The 16,623-nt window shown below is 49.5% G+C and overlaps 1 protein-coding gene across 1 annotated transcript in view; it reads left to right on the top strand.

The window, feature by feature from the left end:
* The window catches only part of LOC147624225 (long chain acyl-CoA synthetase 4-like), a 90,350-nt gene that overhangs the window by 21,114 nt on the left and 52,613 nt on the right, over nucleotides 1-16,623 (top strand). The window contains exons 2-6 of the mRNA XM_086819172.1: nucleotides 14,837-14,900; nucleotides 15,131-15,220; nucleotides 15,336-15,392; nucleotides 15,563-15,611; nucleotides 15,735-15,811. Coding sequence (XP_086675298.1) covers nucleotides 14,837-14,900; nucleotides 15,131-15,220; nucleotides 15,336-15,392; nucleotides 15,563-15,611; nucleotides 15,735-15,811 — 337 coding nt within the window. The remainder of the gene's footprint in view (nucleotides 1-14,836; nucleotides 14,901-15,130; nucleotides 15,221-15,335; nucleotides 15,393-15,562; nucleotides 15,612-15,734; nucleotides 15,812-16,623) is intronic.

Genomic DNA, 16,623 nt, shown 5'->3' with positions numbered 1-16,623 from the left:
TAGTGTTCTCAGTCAGTTTTCTTCCGCTCCTCAACATTCTCATTAGTAGGCCGCTCTGAGGGTTCTCCGATACTTATCTGATACCTTGGACTGTGGTCTCTTTTTCAGAGGAGTCTCTGAGCTTGTTGGATACTCTAATGTTGATTGGGCAGGTGATCAAGATACTCGACAATCCGCTTCTGGTTATTGCTTCACTCTTGGTTCCGGTCTTAGGTCATGGAGATCCAAGAAGCAAAATACAGTTTCATTATCTTCTATTGAGGCTGAGTACCGTGCTTATCTAGATACCTGCTGTGAGTTGTTATGGTTGTTCCTGACGTTGAGCAATCTTGATATACTCTCGGATTCTCCGATCGGTATTCTTACAGACATCTAGAGTGCCTTGGCGTTGGCTCGAACTTCATTCTTCCATGGCAGGACCAAACATATTGAGGCCCACTTTCACTTTGTTCGTGAGCTGGTCTCGTCGACAGCATCATTACACTGGAGTATCGTCCTTCTCAAGACAACATTGCTGATTACTTCACCAAACCTCTTCCTCGAGATACTATTGACCAGCTCCTTACTCGTAGGGGAGTCGGACTTCCGTGCTGGAGCTAAGAGGAGGTGTTGGACATGTCATCTCCAGCTCTCTTTTACTCCATTTTATCCCCTTTTTATCTAGACATTTATATGATATTTTAAGGGATTTTTCCTATATTTCTTAGGCTATTTTAGGCATTTTTATATGTCATGGACATTTGTCCTCCAGTGCTACTGGCCGACTGCTCTACATGAGATTTATATAAGCATGGCCATTGTGCCTTCATATTTCATTCAATACAATTCAATACATTCAATACTTTTAGTTTCTAGCTCAAGTGTTGGATCTTTCTTGGCTGTCTACTCTCTCTTGTGTGATCTCTATTTGCTTCCGCTTCATATTCACATATTCTCACAGGATTTCCTCTTTTTTCACACCCAACAACCGCATGTGTTTATAGAGGATCCTCCATTTTGCCGCTTTCATGATCCATCGAAGCACCCTCAACTCACCCTGCGCTTGATGTGCTTGCTGGATTGTACATGGCTTGGAAAACATCTCCATGGTCCCCTCTTCTTTGTCAAGCATCTCTACAATGCTACTTTGAATGCAAATCGGGAATTATAAGCATTGGTTTCCTAATGATTGCATCCTTGAGCTTATGAAAAGCATCCCTTTCATGTGAAGTCCACTTAAAAACACCCCTCTTCTTTGTCAAGTCATGCAAAGTAGAGGCAATATGCGCAAAATGCTTGATAAACCTTTAATAATACGAGCATAAGCCAAGCAAGCTTTGTACGTTGGTACTGACTTAGGATTTGGCTAATCTCAAACAGCTCGGATCTTTATGGGATCCATGCGAATTCAATCCTTCATTTGATTGGATGTAGCCGGTGCATTGGTATGGCCGAATGGCATTACCAGATATTCATACAACCCTAAAACGATCCAAAGGTTTGTCTTATGAATATCTCGAGGCACAACCCTGATGTGATGATATCTGCTCTTCAAGTGAATCTTGTTAAAGCATGCGGAACCATCCAACCTGTAGGGATCCAAAAGCTTGTCTTGTGAATATCTCGAGGGACAACCCTGACGTGATGACATCTTCAAGTCAATCTTGTTAAAGCTTGCGGAACCATCCAACTTGTCCAAGATGTCATTGACCCAAGGAATGAGAAACATAGTTCTTAATAATGATCTTATTAAGAGCCCAATAATCCACACATATGGAATAAACCATCCTTCCTTTGAACCAAAAGGACCAGCGAGAGCAATAAGGTGAAGGACTCTGTCTCACAAGTCAGTCATGCTTTTCTCCTATTGATTGGCGCTTACTGTATAAGTGGGTGGATTAGGAGGAGAACTAGCAGGTACCAAATCAATGCGATGATCCTTTGGTCTTTCATGTGGAAGCTTACATGGCAATGACTCCTAAAAGCAATCTTTAAACTGATTAAGATAATTCAGCTTATCACTAGTAAGCAAATCCACATTCACATTACTATGCTCAACATCATCATAAACAAAAACCAAGTATGAAGTCATAGATTTCTTTATTGCCTTTTGAATTTGTGGGATAGAATCCTTTGGAGCACTTGCATCAATATCTGTACCTCTATGCATGAAGATAATATTCTTTGTCTTGTAGCTCTTTCCAAGGTCAAGACGAGCATGCCACGACATACCAAGCAAAACATAACATCCTTGCAAACCTATGACTTGTCCCACCTATGAGGAATCAGATGAATACACAATGAATTGCACTTGCCTATTTATAGGCTCATGGAATTGCCCCTATCAGTACCCAACTGTTGTTGACCAGGTCTTTGGACAACAAATTACTAAAAACCCCATAAAAAGAACTGGTCAATGCCTAAAAAGGCTCCTAATCATAGCCAAAATAGAGGGTTAAATATGTCCACATCTGTGCATGTGACATCCCCTCTTGCTAAGCTTGATAACGAGAATACGACTGATCTTGGATGATTGACATCATCTCTTTACTCCATGTGGACTCCATCCTTCGCATCTTGCTTCTAAAACTTGAGGCACTCTTGACCACTTAGATCTTGTCTTGAAAACGTTCTGCCGCAATCTTGGATTGTTCCAATCTACACTTTGTTTTGCGTGCACATGCTCATCTTGTCCCCCCCTTGGGCTGAAGGCTTGCACTTTCTTGGGCTGAGATTTAGATCCCTTCTTGAAAACGTGCAACCCCTTGTTCCTCCCCTCATCTTTGTACCATGGTTGTTGGGCTGAGCATCATGGGGCTACATACCCCATGATACCCACCTGGGGGCTCTTTACCCCATGGCTGCCCTCTGTTTGGCACCACTTGAATACTTGATGTTGAAGAATCGCTTGGCTGTGTTTTTCTGTTTGGACCCCAAAACAGCCATCTTTGTACTGCACGTTTGCCAAATCTGCGCCAATTCAGCACCTCTAGGACTTCCACCAGGCTCTGATACCAATGTAACGTGCATAAGAATTCCCTGTCTTCAGAACTATGCAAAAATGCAAAGATGAATAGAGAGAAGAAGAAGCTGTGTTTTCTGTATATACATATCAAGATCCTAGCCAATCATGGCCTCCTAAAAGGTATAACATCTATGCCCATGACCTGTCCCACCTATGAGGGATCAAATGAATACACAATGAATTGCATTTGCCTGTTTATAGGCTCATGGAACTGACCCTACTAGTACTCGATTGCTGTGGGCGGCCAGGTCTTTGGACAACAAATTACCCAAAATCTCATAAAAAGAACTTGTCAATACTCAAAAAAGGATAGCCAAAATAGAGGCTTAAATATGTCCACATTTGTGCATGTGACACAGAAACTGACTGTGTGTGAATTTCCTGTGTCATGTTTTTTGAATCCCAATGTAGCAACCATCTCCATAGATATGAAGTTGTCTATGGAACAATCATAATTTAGCTCTGGGAAGTCCTTAAAAATCCTTCTTGAGTGGTTGTCCACGATTTTACTGAAGTTGGATTGTGTTGTCCTTCCTTTTGGCGTTGCTAAATCGATCTTCTTTTGCAACCGATCAATGTGCAAGTTCTCGGCGGAAAGTGTCGAGCTAGTCAATGACTGCATAGAGCGATTGTGATACAACTATAGGCTCTTTTGGATGATAGGAAAGTTGAGACTCAAACTTCTGCCTCTTCTCATTCTTTGAGATCGTCATGAAAGGTATGACCCGTACCAATATTCTCCAAAAGTTCAAGATCTAAGAAGTGATGGATTTGCCTTCGTTTTGGGAAAGCTTATCCCACTCGTGCCTGATGTGCCATTTAAAGTTAGGAGGCTAAAATTCTTGAAGTCTTTCCAACTGGGTGGAGCATCGCTGGAAAGCTTTTATGCCAACCACAAATTGTTTGTGGTCCCCTTCAAGTGCATAGATACAAAGTGCAGCTTCGACGTTATGGAGAACTCCTCATAACAAAAGGCTATCTCTAACTAAGAAAGGAAAGCCAAAGCTTTGTTAGTATCGAATTGGCCCATGAAGTTCTCAAACTTCATTGTCTTTTCGCTAGACTTGAATTCCTTGACCCGCTTCTTCTTAGAAGAAGAGGCCTCCTCTTTGCTTTTCCTCTTTTCCTCCCGAGAATGATAAGTGTCCCTATTCGCATGTCAATGAGCGTGATCGTGTATCACGTGGAGGATTGTCAGCACTAGGTTAGTATCGGGTCTCTCCAGAATAGAAGACTCATGATGTGAAACTGCGGAATCTTCCTCCCGATGAACGACAGATCTGATGCTTTCCCTTGTAGCTCACAAATAATTCCATTGATTGAGCTTTTTGAAGAGATACTCACTATCCTGATCCTTGAAGATTTCTCCAATCTCAGCCAAGTACGATAAAGCCAATATAGAGGGCTCATATCTCAACTCCTCCATGAAACTCATTTCCATTGCCAAAACGCTTCTCGTCTTCCACAATCTTCTTGATCTCGGGGTCCTCTTGAAGATTCTACAACATCAGATCCTTAGATGCAACTCCGTCTGCAAAGCCTCCTTGTACTCTTGATGTCCTTGCTGCATGTGAGTTTGAATGGCTTGGCATATAGCTTAATCCTTGCAAATAGTGAAGAAAAATTCCTTTGGACCGTCTTCCGATTCACAAAAGTGAGGAAGTAAAGCTCTAATACCAAGGTAACTCATCTGTTGTGTTTAATGAATGTAACTCAACTACTTAACAAGAATTAAGACAAGTTGACAAATTGATAAACCATTCCCACATTCACATGACAACAAAGGACACCACATTGGGCCGGAAAACAAGGGGACTCCCCCATTGGTAATCATATATTACACGAGTATTTAAGTACAAGCATGAGGGAGTCCCGTAGGACCACCAGGTTTCCACATGAAACATAAAAGCAACAGTGCCCTGGAAGAGTACTTAGAGGACAAGTCTCTAGAGTGCTCTTCCTCCGTCACAATCCCTCGTCTCCCCATGGAGTAGGTGACATAACATCCCATGCCAAGGTACAGGGTGCCCGGTAAGATGGATCAACCATCTAATGCTCCACAACCAACCTCACATGTGGCCTTATTGGAATCTACATGTACTTAACCAACCTACCCAAGACAAGAGACTCCTCGAGATGTGTGATTATCTGAAGCCAACGTGCTGTGTCGGTCTCCAAAGCTCAATGCATTCCAAAGCTCTCCAACGCTTTTGGCAAAGTTGGGGTGGCGGCCAAGTGTATAGGCAGCCATGTGTGTAGTCTTCACGCAAACAACACCCAGGCGGAGGTCACACCAATGATAGGGTAGCCTCTGATGGTGATGACGGCAACGGTGCAGCCAGGAGGTGCTGATGATGAAGACGAAGTACACACTAATGGTGCCAGTACAGTGGTTGTACGGATGGGATGTTGAGAGTGCAGCTGTAGGGCAACAGTTGGAGAAGGTACATCGGGTACAGATGGTACGACATGGTTCTGTGGTTTAGGTCAACACTATACGGACAGCAGGTACAGGTGGTACAGGTATGATCGGTGCATAGCAGTTCTGTACGGCAGTTCAACAGAGGAGTGTACAGAGCAGGTATGATGCAGCCCAGGTGTATGGACATGTGCACGACTAGCATAGCACGCGCGCGCGCGCGCACACACACACACACACATATATATACAAGGGTAGCTTTTTGGGGGAAAAACTTTAACTTGCTTTTAAAAAATTTTAAAAAATAAGATTTCCTCAACAAATTACAAAATATGAGGCATTTGACTAAGATTTCCTCAACAAATTACAAAATATGAGGCATTTCCTCAACAAATTACTAAATATGAGGCATTTGACTAAATAAAAAATACGAGGCTTTTGATTAAAGAGGCTTGATGTACAACAAGAGCATGCGGAGAGGGCTTGATGTATAACAAGTGCACAAGAGCCCATATATATATATATATATATATATATATATATATATATATATATATATATGTATGTATGTATGTATGTATGTATGTATGTATGTACACTTATGTATACATATATACAAGGGTAGCTTATGTATGTATGTATGTACTCTAATGTATACATATATACAATTGCAGCTTTTTGAGGAAAAAGCTTTAACTTGTATATATGTATGTATGTACACTTATGTATACATATTTTTTGGGGGAAAAGCTTTAACTTGCTTTAATTTTTTTTAAAAAATAAGCTTTCGTCAACAAATTACAAAATACGAGGCTTTTGACTAAATAAAAAATATAGGAAGCCCATACTTATATTTAGTATAGTAAAGTGGGTGTCCTTTTAAATGAAAATGCTTGCCCACTACACTAGTATAGTGGGAATTACAGCGTTTATAAGGTTTTCACCCTAAATCTTATGGAATTCCCCATTTAAAGACAACACATAAATATGTCAACAAACAAGTAATCCAACATGTCGTTAGGTTGCATAGTTCCGGGCATCCTCGGCTCCTTTGGGCAATAGATACATTGTACAAGCAAGCAACAACACATGCACATACTCAAGCATAAATCCAGTATCCACACTTATGCTAGTGCAAACACACATGCAAAAAACCTCCCATTCTCAATGCTTGTACAACCATGAGCTCGTCTAACATTGGTTTGGGAATTGTACCACTTGACCATAGGGTTCGAGAATCGTACCATAACCCAAGGATCAGGAAATCATACTACTTTAACTTGAGGACTTGGGAATCGTACCACTTGGTCCGCTACTTGGCATAGATCTGGGAATTATAGCACTTAGTCTATCTTGTCAAGCCCATGCTTCGGGAATAGTACCACTTAAGCCACTAGCTTGGGGAAGAGTACCACTTGAGCTAACCTAGAAACTTTGGGGATTGTACCACTTGACTCTAATGTCACGTGAAACCCATGGATAATTCTGGTCAAACATAACCTTTATTACTTTTATGTCATCCATGGCAGACTCCGAGAAAGCAGGTCTCTTGATAGCCATCAAGAGACTATTGCGGACTCTCGGTAGAACATGGTTGTGAGCGGAGAAGTATAGAGTGGGAACACACCTCACCCGAGGTTGAAAAGTCCACCTATGGGCAATCCCATAAGCAGTGCCGCTGCGACTCCTGTGCATGGCCGCACCGAGGGCAGGACGTTGGGTGTCTGCCAACAGCTAGCCAAGCCCCCACAGCCAGTCCTCTATGCGCTGTAAGCCAGAGAAAAAGCGTCACCTTCCGGGGCCGGAAGCTGGCCCAAAGGCGCTGCCAGAAGTCCCTAAGGAAGGCATGGGAGAGCCCCTGTCGCCGCCAATGCTCGGCAGCCGCCGGGGTGCCCGCTGTACTGTGCCTCTGGATCCGCCGCCCCAGCCTCGCTGTGTACTGAAAAAAGGGGGTGCCTGGGCTGGTAGGGGCCGAGTAGGGATCTCGCCAAAGCCACTCGCTTGGATCCCACTGAAGGCGAATAAGAGGCCTGCTGTCCCAAGCCCATAATCTCCAAGAATAGTCCTCCCCTATCGAGGCCGGTGAGGGGTCTACATGCCACTGTCTCTGATGAAAGCCGACCACCCGCACCCTCTGAAAGATACAACCCTGGAACTCATCCAAATCTAGTCGGGTCCTCTGAAGCTGGCCTCCCTCTCCCACCTCGAAGGTGAGTGGGGCGACTCTCTCTGCTGAGCCGCAGACTGCTAGAAGGATCTAATGCCGAGTCAAGACGCCCATCCACTGTGGAGGTGGAGGGTCCTGTACTGGAGTCCGCCACTCCCGGGGGATGGCCGCCTCAATGTCCTGCCTCATCAACTCTCTGCCCCTCATCCCGCTGAGTCTCCTCTCCTGAGCCTCTAGAGGCAGCTGCTGAAAACATATCCAGTCGTCTAGGGACTGGGCTGGGCCGGAGCTCAACGGGCCCCACGACACGTGAGATCGCGATCCAACCATATGACCACTGGGAAGTCGGATCAAGGGGTTCCAGATCAATGGCTGCCTCAGGCGCTCCTCGTCGGTGCCCGGGGGAGTCTGGAAGAGTGACGGCCTCAGATGCTCCCAGGCCCTCAGAAGGCTAGCTGCAAAACGCTCCTCGAAGCCAAGGCCCACTCCTCTGGATCGCTGCTCTGTAAAGATCCACCTGATGCTGGGGGTCCAGGGGCCGCTAAGAGAAGGAGTGCGGTTGAGAATCCTGGAAACAAGAAACTCCTTCCACGGCTCAGCGCCTGGTAGGAGGCCACGAACCACCAACTTGCCAAGCAAAGCTCGGCTCTGACAAATAGGATCAACTATGCCCAGGCCGCCTCTCTCCCTCGGCTGGGTGATCACAGCCCATGCCACCTTGGCCCTGGCGGGCCGCCCGTCGCCACCGGACCAAAGAAAGTTCCTGATGAGCCTCTGCACCTGGCCAATACACGCCCGCGAGAAGGCCCAGCAAGAAGTGATGTACCACATGGTAGCAAGCAGAACCTGGTTGGCCACAACCACTCGGCCAGCCAGAGATAAAAGAGCGGTACTCCAATACAGAAGCTTCTTCCGAATGCTCAGAAGAAGGGGGGCTATCTGCTGCTCCGGAGATATGTCAATGCCCACATAGCATCCCAAATAGCGCACTGTAGTGCCGGGGGGCAACCACTGAAACCCATCAACTGGCCTCCAGGTCGGGGGGGGCATAGAACTGACCCACAGCCGACACGACTTGTGCCAGTTGATCAAAGCGCCCGAAGCTCTGCAAAACCTGTCCATGGCTGAGGCGAAGCGGCGGAGGTTCTCCTCCCCTCCCTGAAGATAGACAGCAGTGTCATCCGCAAACTCCGAGTCTAGGAGCTCCTCCGAGGTGCGGATGGGGAGCTGGAGGCCCCGCAAACCTGTATCCTGTGCCGTCAAGAAAGTGCTCATGGCCTCCGCCACAAAAAGAAAAAGAAAGGGCGCCAAGGGGCACCCCTGCCGCACCGAGCACGAGAGCTGGAACCTCTCTCCGCGCACGCCTGTAGCTATGGGCCGATGTGTAGAGTGCAGAGACCCCACGGATCCACTGAGGGGGGAAGCCCATCCTCTCCATAGTGCCTTCCAAGAAGGCCCAGTCCACCTGATCATATGCCTTCTCGAAGTCGAGAAGGAGCACTGCCAGATCCTCCTGCCGAAATCTAGCCAAAGCCGTAGCCTCCCAGAAAGAAAAGATGTTATCCAAGATGCTCCTATCCTGGATGAAGCTTGTCTGCGTGGAGTGGATGATGTCCGGAAGGTGAGGCTGAAGCCGCCTGCTGATCGCCTTAGCTAGGACCTTGTAGGCCGTGCCTAGCAAGGTGATCGGTCTCCACTGTCTAATCTCCAGTCTGTCTCCTCCCTCTTTGGGGATCAAGTGAATCAACCCCTCTGCCATGCTGTCCGGCATGTCTCTCGACTCCATGATCTCCTGGAATGCCAATCTGAAACCCCTATGGAAGAGACCCCAGTACCCCTGGAAGAAAGCCACTGAGAGACCGTCCTCACCAGGGCATTTGCCCCGAGGAAGTGCCTGAAGAGCCTCCTCCAGTTCCGTATCCGAGAAGGGGGAGAGAAGGGAGTGCTGCAAATGGGCCGGCACAACCGGTCTCGTGAAGCTCCAGACTGCCTCCCGAGCCTCTCTCACCCTGTCATCTGCTGGCTCAGTAGAGAGCAGATCCCTGTAAAAATCTGTGGCGATCGCCCGAACCCTGGGGGGATCCACCACCACCTGGACATCAGCCTGCCGAAGACGCCTGAGACCCTCTCGTTTGAAGCGAGGCCCTGTCGCCTCAAAGAAGTCTCGAGTCACTCTGTCTCCAGCCTGTGTCCAAAAAGAAGCCCGAGCATGGAATCGGAACTCCACCCTCCTCTCCTCGATGGATTTGATCTCTGTGCGAGCTGACTCCATCTGCTCTGAAATCCAAGGGCTCGTAGGCTCCCTCTCCTGAAGTCTCTGAAGGGAAGCTAGACTCCTCCGCAGGCTCCTCTCCTGCTCTCTGAAAGCCTCCAGACGGTCCAGGGCAGCCTGTCTGAGCATCCTATTGATCTCCTGCAAACCCTTGTTAAGATCGCTGGCTGCCGATCCTCTCCTGAACTGAAGCTCCTGCCAGACCTGCTCAACTCTGGTCGCAATCTCGGGCTCCTCTATGAGACAATCTGGAATCTGGACGCTCTGGCCTCGCTCTCCTCTCGTAGGGTCATCGATCTGGAGAAGCACTGGAAAGTGGTCTGAAAACGAGGAGCCTGCAAGTATACCCACAGTGCCACCTCTATCGCAAGCCCACTCATCAATGTAAAACCTGTTGATGCGGGAAAGGTTAACTCCTGTGGCCCGTCTATCCGAGCGCGAGAAAGATAAACTCCCTGCAACCTGCCAAACTCCGAGAGAGTCCACGGATCCTGGCCTCTCACCTGCAGCACTAGTTCCTCCCAGGCAGCGAGCTCCGGCCCATGAATGGTCTCCTGGCTGCCCCCCATCCTGTCCTCTGCATCCTCCAGCATGTTGCAATCCCCCCCTAGGCACCAATGGTCTGCCATGGGGAGGGACTGCCTAATGGTGCTCCAAAACTCAGCTCTCCCGGTCGCCCCATTAGGGGCGTAGAAGTTGAGGAAGCCAATGCGGTCTTCCCCAACCCGAAGGATGATCCACTGCGCTCGACCCTAGACCAGAGTGCCAGAATCCACAACCTCGGATAGAAGCTGCTCGCTGACTGAGATGCATACTCCCCCTTGGTTCCCCTGGGAGCCATATGCCGGTGACCAAAAAGTGTGACTCCTGCTTGGCAAGATCTTCCCGTAGGTGCGGGTACGCCCGGCAGAAAGGTGGTGCTCCTGGATGAAAAGGATATCTATGGGTCCTCCAACGAGAGCCCTCTGGATCTCCTGGCGAAGTCTGCCCCGACCAATGTAGCAGCGAGGTCCACCAAGACCCTGGATGTTCCATGAGAGGATCCTCATGGATGAGCTATGGCAAGTGAAGCAGCCGCCACTGGCTCACCCCTCTCAGCCGGCCCGGATGAGCTGCCCTCCACTCTGTGAGTCTTGGGCGCCGGCTTGGAGGGAGAAGTCACTGTCTGTCCGGGTGCGGAGTCTCTCCAAAAAGAGGGTGACTTGTCTCTATGTCCAGCCCCACTCCCAGGGCATAGGCGTGAGACCAATCCTCTGCATATATGTATCTAAAGGTAGGCTGCACCCTCGGGGCGGCGTGGAGGAGAATCAGTAGCACCGCCTCAACTGAGGTGTGGATCGGATCCGCCCGCCAATCTCCTATACCAAACAAGCTCATGCGGGCTGAGTGTAATCGGGTCTGCAATAGGTCCGTGAGCCCCAGGTCACTGAAGTGGTGAGAAAACTCCAGTATCTGATCACGCAAAACTTCCTCTATAGAGTTGCAATCCCATGTTGTGTCTGGGGAAACACTGAGAGGAAAGGAGAAGGCCACCATGCTGCTCACCACTAAAGGAGAACGAGAGGGATGGCACACCACGCAAACTCGCACGGGCGCGACCAGTGTCTCAAACGGGCCAGCATCCAGCTGGAGACACCTGAAAAAACCATAATCCACTGGGAGCCCCATCACTCGCGGGGGCCCCCTAGGGGAGGCTGGAGAGAACTCTGTGGTAGGCGAAGCTATGATCGCCATCTCCACCGGCCCGGAGTGGCGGTGGAACAGCCGCTGAACTAAACTCTGGCCTACCCAGCTGCGCTGCCCTGGGGCAGTGGGTGGTCTGGAGGAGTATCCTGGAGAGGCCGAGGGAGGGATGGTGGCTCGCGGAGAGGAGGGGGGAGAGCGAGGAGAGGATGGAGAGGCATCTGCCAGAGGAGAGGTGTCAGGGGGGGCCGCCGGGGGAGGCGGGAGGGGGGGGTTGGGGGGGAGAGGGGAGGGAGGAAGGAGTGCTCTCCGAGTGAAGGGAAGAGGGGCCGGGGGTCGCAGAGTGCGGCCCGGGATCCTCAGGAATCTGCTCCATGGAGGGGGCGGGGCCCCCCGCGGGGGGAGGCGGGAGCGGGGTCTCCACGTGGGGGGCTCCATCGGCGGCCTCAACGGGCACTGAGACTGAATCCTTGTTCATCGGGGTGGGACCTGCTGGCCGCCTATCCCTGACTGGAGCATAAGTGCGGGTAGGTGCCTGGACGCCAGTCGGGGTCGCCTGTTCGCCAGCCTGTCCGCCAGCTTGTGCTGCCTGCTGGTGTCTGCGACGGTCCCTGCGGGCCGGGCGTTTCCGCCGGCGAACCTCCTGCCATCCGCCAGCCTCTTGGGACTGCGCGGCATCCTCCGTCGGGGCCTGCTCGTCAGATGATGGCGCCTGCTGAGACGAGCCAGGGATGTCCGATCTCTGAGGTGGATGGCCACCCCTCGGGCCTCCTGAAGGGGGTCTAGAGGCGGCAGAGCGTGAAGGATGAACCCCCTTGCGGGGACAAGCGCGTGCGAGGTGGCCCATCTCCCGACAGATGTAGCACTGGCCGGGGAGGCCCGAATACTCCACGCGCTGTATCAGATGTCCTCCAGAAAGACAAGGGAGGAGGATCGTCTTCGGGAGGGACTCCGGTGACAGAACCACAACACGAATGGCCGGGAGTCCTGCTGCCCGAGCTATCACTAAGGCCGCTGTCTGAGGCGTCTCCACCACCTGCCCGAACGCCTTGCCAATGGATGACAAGAGGGGCAAGTACTCCCTGCGGAGTCCAGGAAAGCAGATAGTGATGGGGAAACCTGTCGCGCCTGCTAGTGGGTCAGAAGCGGGGTCCAAACTGTAAGTCCATCGTGCCAGGAACGCCCGGGAGGAGCGGAGGGCAATGGGGCTCCGAGCCAGCACCGTCTGAGCTGCCTGGGGGGACTCGAAATCCACCTGGTAGTAGCCACGTCCCAAAAAATCGATGCGCATGCCAACGAGGCTGCCTTGCAGAAGGTCGCGAAGCTCTCTCCGCATCGGACGGCTACCCACTATCTTGTAGACCAAGGAGGAGGCCTCAAGAGCGGATACTGTGGAAACAAACAACTGCTGATCTGCAGCTGTGAACTCCAGACGGAGACCGGAATCGGCAGGGGTAGTCGGAGCGGCTTCCATGGAGTCCTCCAGAGGGAAAAGGCCAGAGACCGGGGTCACCAACGGGAGGGACACAGCCCTACGAGGAAACGGAGAGGCGGAAGGTGAGAGGATAGCGGGGGCGGAGCGGGGGGAGGGGGGAGCTGAGGCCCGGGGGGGGGGGGGGGGGGGCGGGGGCTAGCGGTGGGAGGAAGGGCGAGACGGAGGGGGAGGCGAGGGAGAAGGCGGGGGGAAGAGCCGCGAAGCGGAGGAGAAGGCGGGGGGGGGGGGGGGGGGGGGAGAAATGGCGGGGGAGAGATGGCGGGGGAGAGATGCGAGGAAGGAGGCGGAGGGGGGGGGAGAGATGGCGGGGGAGGAAGCGAGGAAGGAGGCGGGGGAGGAGAAGGCGGGGGGGAGATGGTGGGGGAGGAAGCGAGGAAGGAGGCGGGGGAGAGATGCGGAGGAGAGGCGGGGGACGGGGGGGGGGAAGGGGGGCGCGCGACGGCGAGGGGCAGCGGGGGGAGGGTAGACGGGAGGGGGGGGATGGGGCGTAGCTCGCAGGAGCAGATCAGATTGCACATTTTGCGAGTGTGTAATGCTAATCATACACCTCATTGTAAAACATGATTTTATACATGAATATCCTAGATCTTGATCATGCATGTCATCTTGTGATGCATACTAAAGATCCTTGCAATCCTCTACTTGTTAACACACAAGAGAAGCTTTGATCGACCAATGTTGCCCTTGTTGACTTGCAGTCTCTGTTTTTGGATCCTCCTTTATCTTTGCTTGATGATGATTGCTGAAGCCTAATGCCTCCTTTTATAGGCTCAAAGTCGTATGCAGGTCCGTTTCCCCTTCTCAGCCCACAAAACAATGTCCTAAAAGTCATATTTTGTGTCCAAACTATGCCCCTAAGGTGTCCCATCCATAGGCGCATCTTTTGGGCACTTTTGGGTGCTCGTAGGGCTGCGAAATCATGTCTAAATCTGCATCTAATTCTACCCATATACATGCTAATGAGGATAAACATGTCCATGAGCATGGGGATTAGCTTATGCACATGAGTGAGGGTGTTGGGATGCCATTGCTTGACCTCTAGGTAGTCCCTCCCCCCAGCAAACACCCCCCCCCCCCTCTTCCCCGTGGCTTTCTTTGGGTATTAAGTGTATTAGGCCCTCTGTGAAGCACTTTGGGAAAATACTTGCTGCCATGACCTTGTTGAAGGCTGTCCGAAGGGCGGCTTTCAAGAGCTCCCAATGTTAGCGGGAGTCGGAGGCCATCCTCTTCCGGGAACTTCGTTGTGAGGAAGGGCCTAAAGAGGTTTGTCCAGCTCATTATTGGAGAACAGGGAATATAGGAGAGAACTCGATGAAAGGGCGATGGCCTGATATGCTAGCAAGCTCTGTGTCAAGCCTTGTCTCTTGGGGGAAAATTTGGTTTGGTCATGAGAGGCGATTGGTAGAATTTCGAAGCGATGGCTTGGACATATTGTGGGTCTGATTACACCACTCATCAGGGCCTGGAAGTTTGCAACAAGGGTGGCGTGATCCTTGCTAAAAAGCTTATTAAAATCCTTGCGACAAAACTCTTCAATAAAAAGTTTGTATTCAGGTATTGTTTTACTTTGGTGTGAGTCTCACTGCAGAGGACTTATTTCTGTCACTGTCATGATCTTTTCTTTTTTAGGTGGCCTTTGAGCCAAAAGTATTGGTCTAGTTTTCCATCATTTTTGTGTGTGTAAAGCATGCATCCCACTCATAAACTTGACTAAATCTTTTCAAGTTCTTCTTGGAAGTAGATGCCTTTAAAACTTCGCCGATTGCCACTAAATGTTACTGTGGTGTTTGTCGCAGTGAAAGTGTGAACAGACATCCAAGTAGACGAATGCTTGGCCATCGAGAAAAAGTAGGAGACAAAGTGAGTAAAAGTTGGGAGGTTCAATGTGTTCTATAAGATAGATTTTTCCTACAGTGTGGGAGTAGGTCAGAGGTGTTGCCTTGCTTGAGAGGGAAGGTGAAACACGTACTTTGATGACAAAGAGTGGGTGACCAGGGTAGGAACTCAGTAATTAGTAATTCATTTATTGTTTCAAGCTTGCTTGGCCTGATTCTATTTTTTAGTTTCTGATTTTGATGCTTCTTGCAAAGGTTGGTGATTATGTCTGGCGAACTTACAAAGAAGCTTACGATACAGTCATTGCTGTCGGTTCGGCCATGCGCAACAGTGGACTAAATCCTGTACTCTCCCCTATCAGCATGATGCCCATATGGGTTTGATGTTATTCTTACGAAACCCTTTGACATTGTTGTTGATTTTGACTTATTTCTTCCAAACACTGCTGTACATTTGCAGAGGGGACGTTGTGGTGTTTATGGATCGAATAGTCCAGAATGGTTGATGGCCATGGAGGTGAGAACCCTTGAACTTGTCCTGCTTGCATTTTCAGTTTACTTTCTGGGAAAATCCTGGTTTTGTCTAGCTTATTCTGCCTGCAAGAATAGGCCAGCAGCATTGCTTGAAGTTGCAGTTGTCAAAGAGATGTGTAAATTGCTTATCTGGTCTGCTACCACTGACTGCAGGCTTGCAATGGTCACAGCATTTATTGTGTTCCCCTGTATGACTCACTTGGTAAGTAATTTTCTTTCTTTTAATGGGATATGGCTGAAATAGTTATTCTATTTTATTGTCAATACAAAGTTAGGCCCTGTGTGCTGAGGTCTCCTAATTTCATTGTTGTCTTCTGTTTTAAAGGTCCAGATGCCGTGGAATATATTGTGGGGCATGCGGAGGTTTCGTTGGCATTTGTTCATGAATCCAAAATGACAGCAGTATGCAATGGTTTCAAGCTCTTTTTTTTAAAATGTCTTTTTTCTTTGTTCAAAATTCCAATGAAAACCAGTGATCACAATTGACTTATATTGTGGAGGAAGTTTTTTCTTTGTTCTAAACTCCAATGACTTGTACTGTGGAGGAAGTTTAAGGTTTCCTGGAATTGAATTCACTTCGCTGTTCTCACTTGTCCAAACTATGCAAGCCCTTACTTCACTTAGCACTTCACACTTTCCTTACTTAGCAAATAACATTTCTTTTGTAAGGTTTGCTAACCCCGTCAAACCACAAATGGAAGGGATGTTGGTGCGGGGCACCCAAGGGGTGGCGGAAGAGGGAGTTCCATACCTGAAGCTCGCTTAGCTGCTGCTCATTGACACGGCGGCAGGGGGTTGGGGAAGGGAGCTGGTTGAAGAATATCCGAGTCTCAGAAAAGACTCCAATTTAAGAGGTACCGAATTTGTGGAGAGGAGGCTGCTTGCTGTTGCACAGTAAAAACAAAGTCGCTTCATGGTTCTTCCTTGGCTAGGGGCTACAGACAATAAGCTTGCCCAGTAAGGCTCTGCTTTACACCATTGGATCTATTATCCCTTGTCCTCAGCTTTTTTGGGGGAGCTGAACGGTGACTTTGAGGCTATCTTGGCTGTTACATGCAGAAGCTTGGAGATGGATTCGTTAACTTGGTTAGAGCAGAAATTCAGCATTCCATAATTCACGATTCGCACGTAAGATAGTGAATGAGAGAGAGACTACACCAGATTGGGTCCCAAATAACCATTGGAAGGGCTCTCTCCGTGAAGGTGTATTTGCT

The sequence above is a fragment of the Cibotium barometz genome, chromosome 25, assembly GCF_041138505.1.
Source record: "Cibotium barometz isolate CiBa-2024 chromosome 25, ASM4113850v1, whole genome shotgun sequence".
In the NCBI taxonomy this organism is placed as follows: Eukaryota; Viridiplantae; Streptophyta; class Polypodiopsida; order Cyatheales; family Cibotiaceae; genus Cibotium; species Cibotium barometz.
This window is presented reverse-complemented; position numbering and strand designations above follow the sequence as displayed.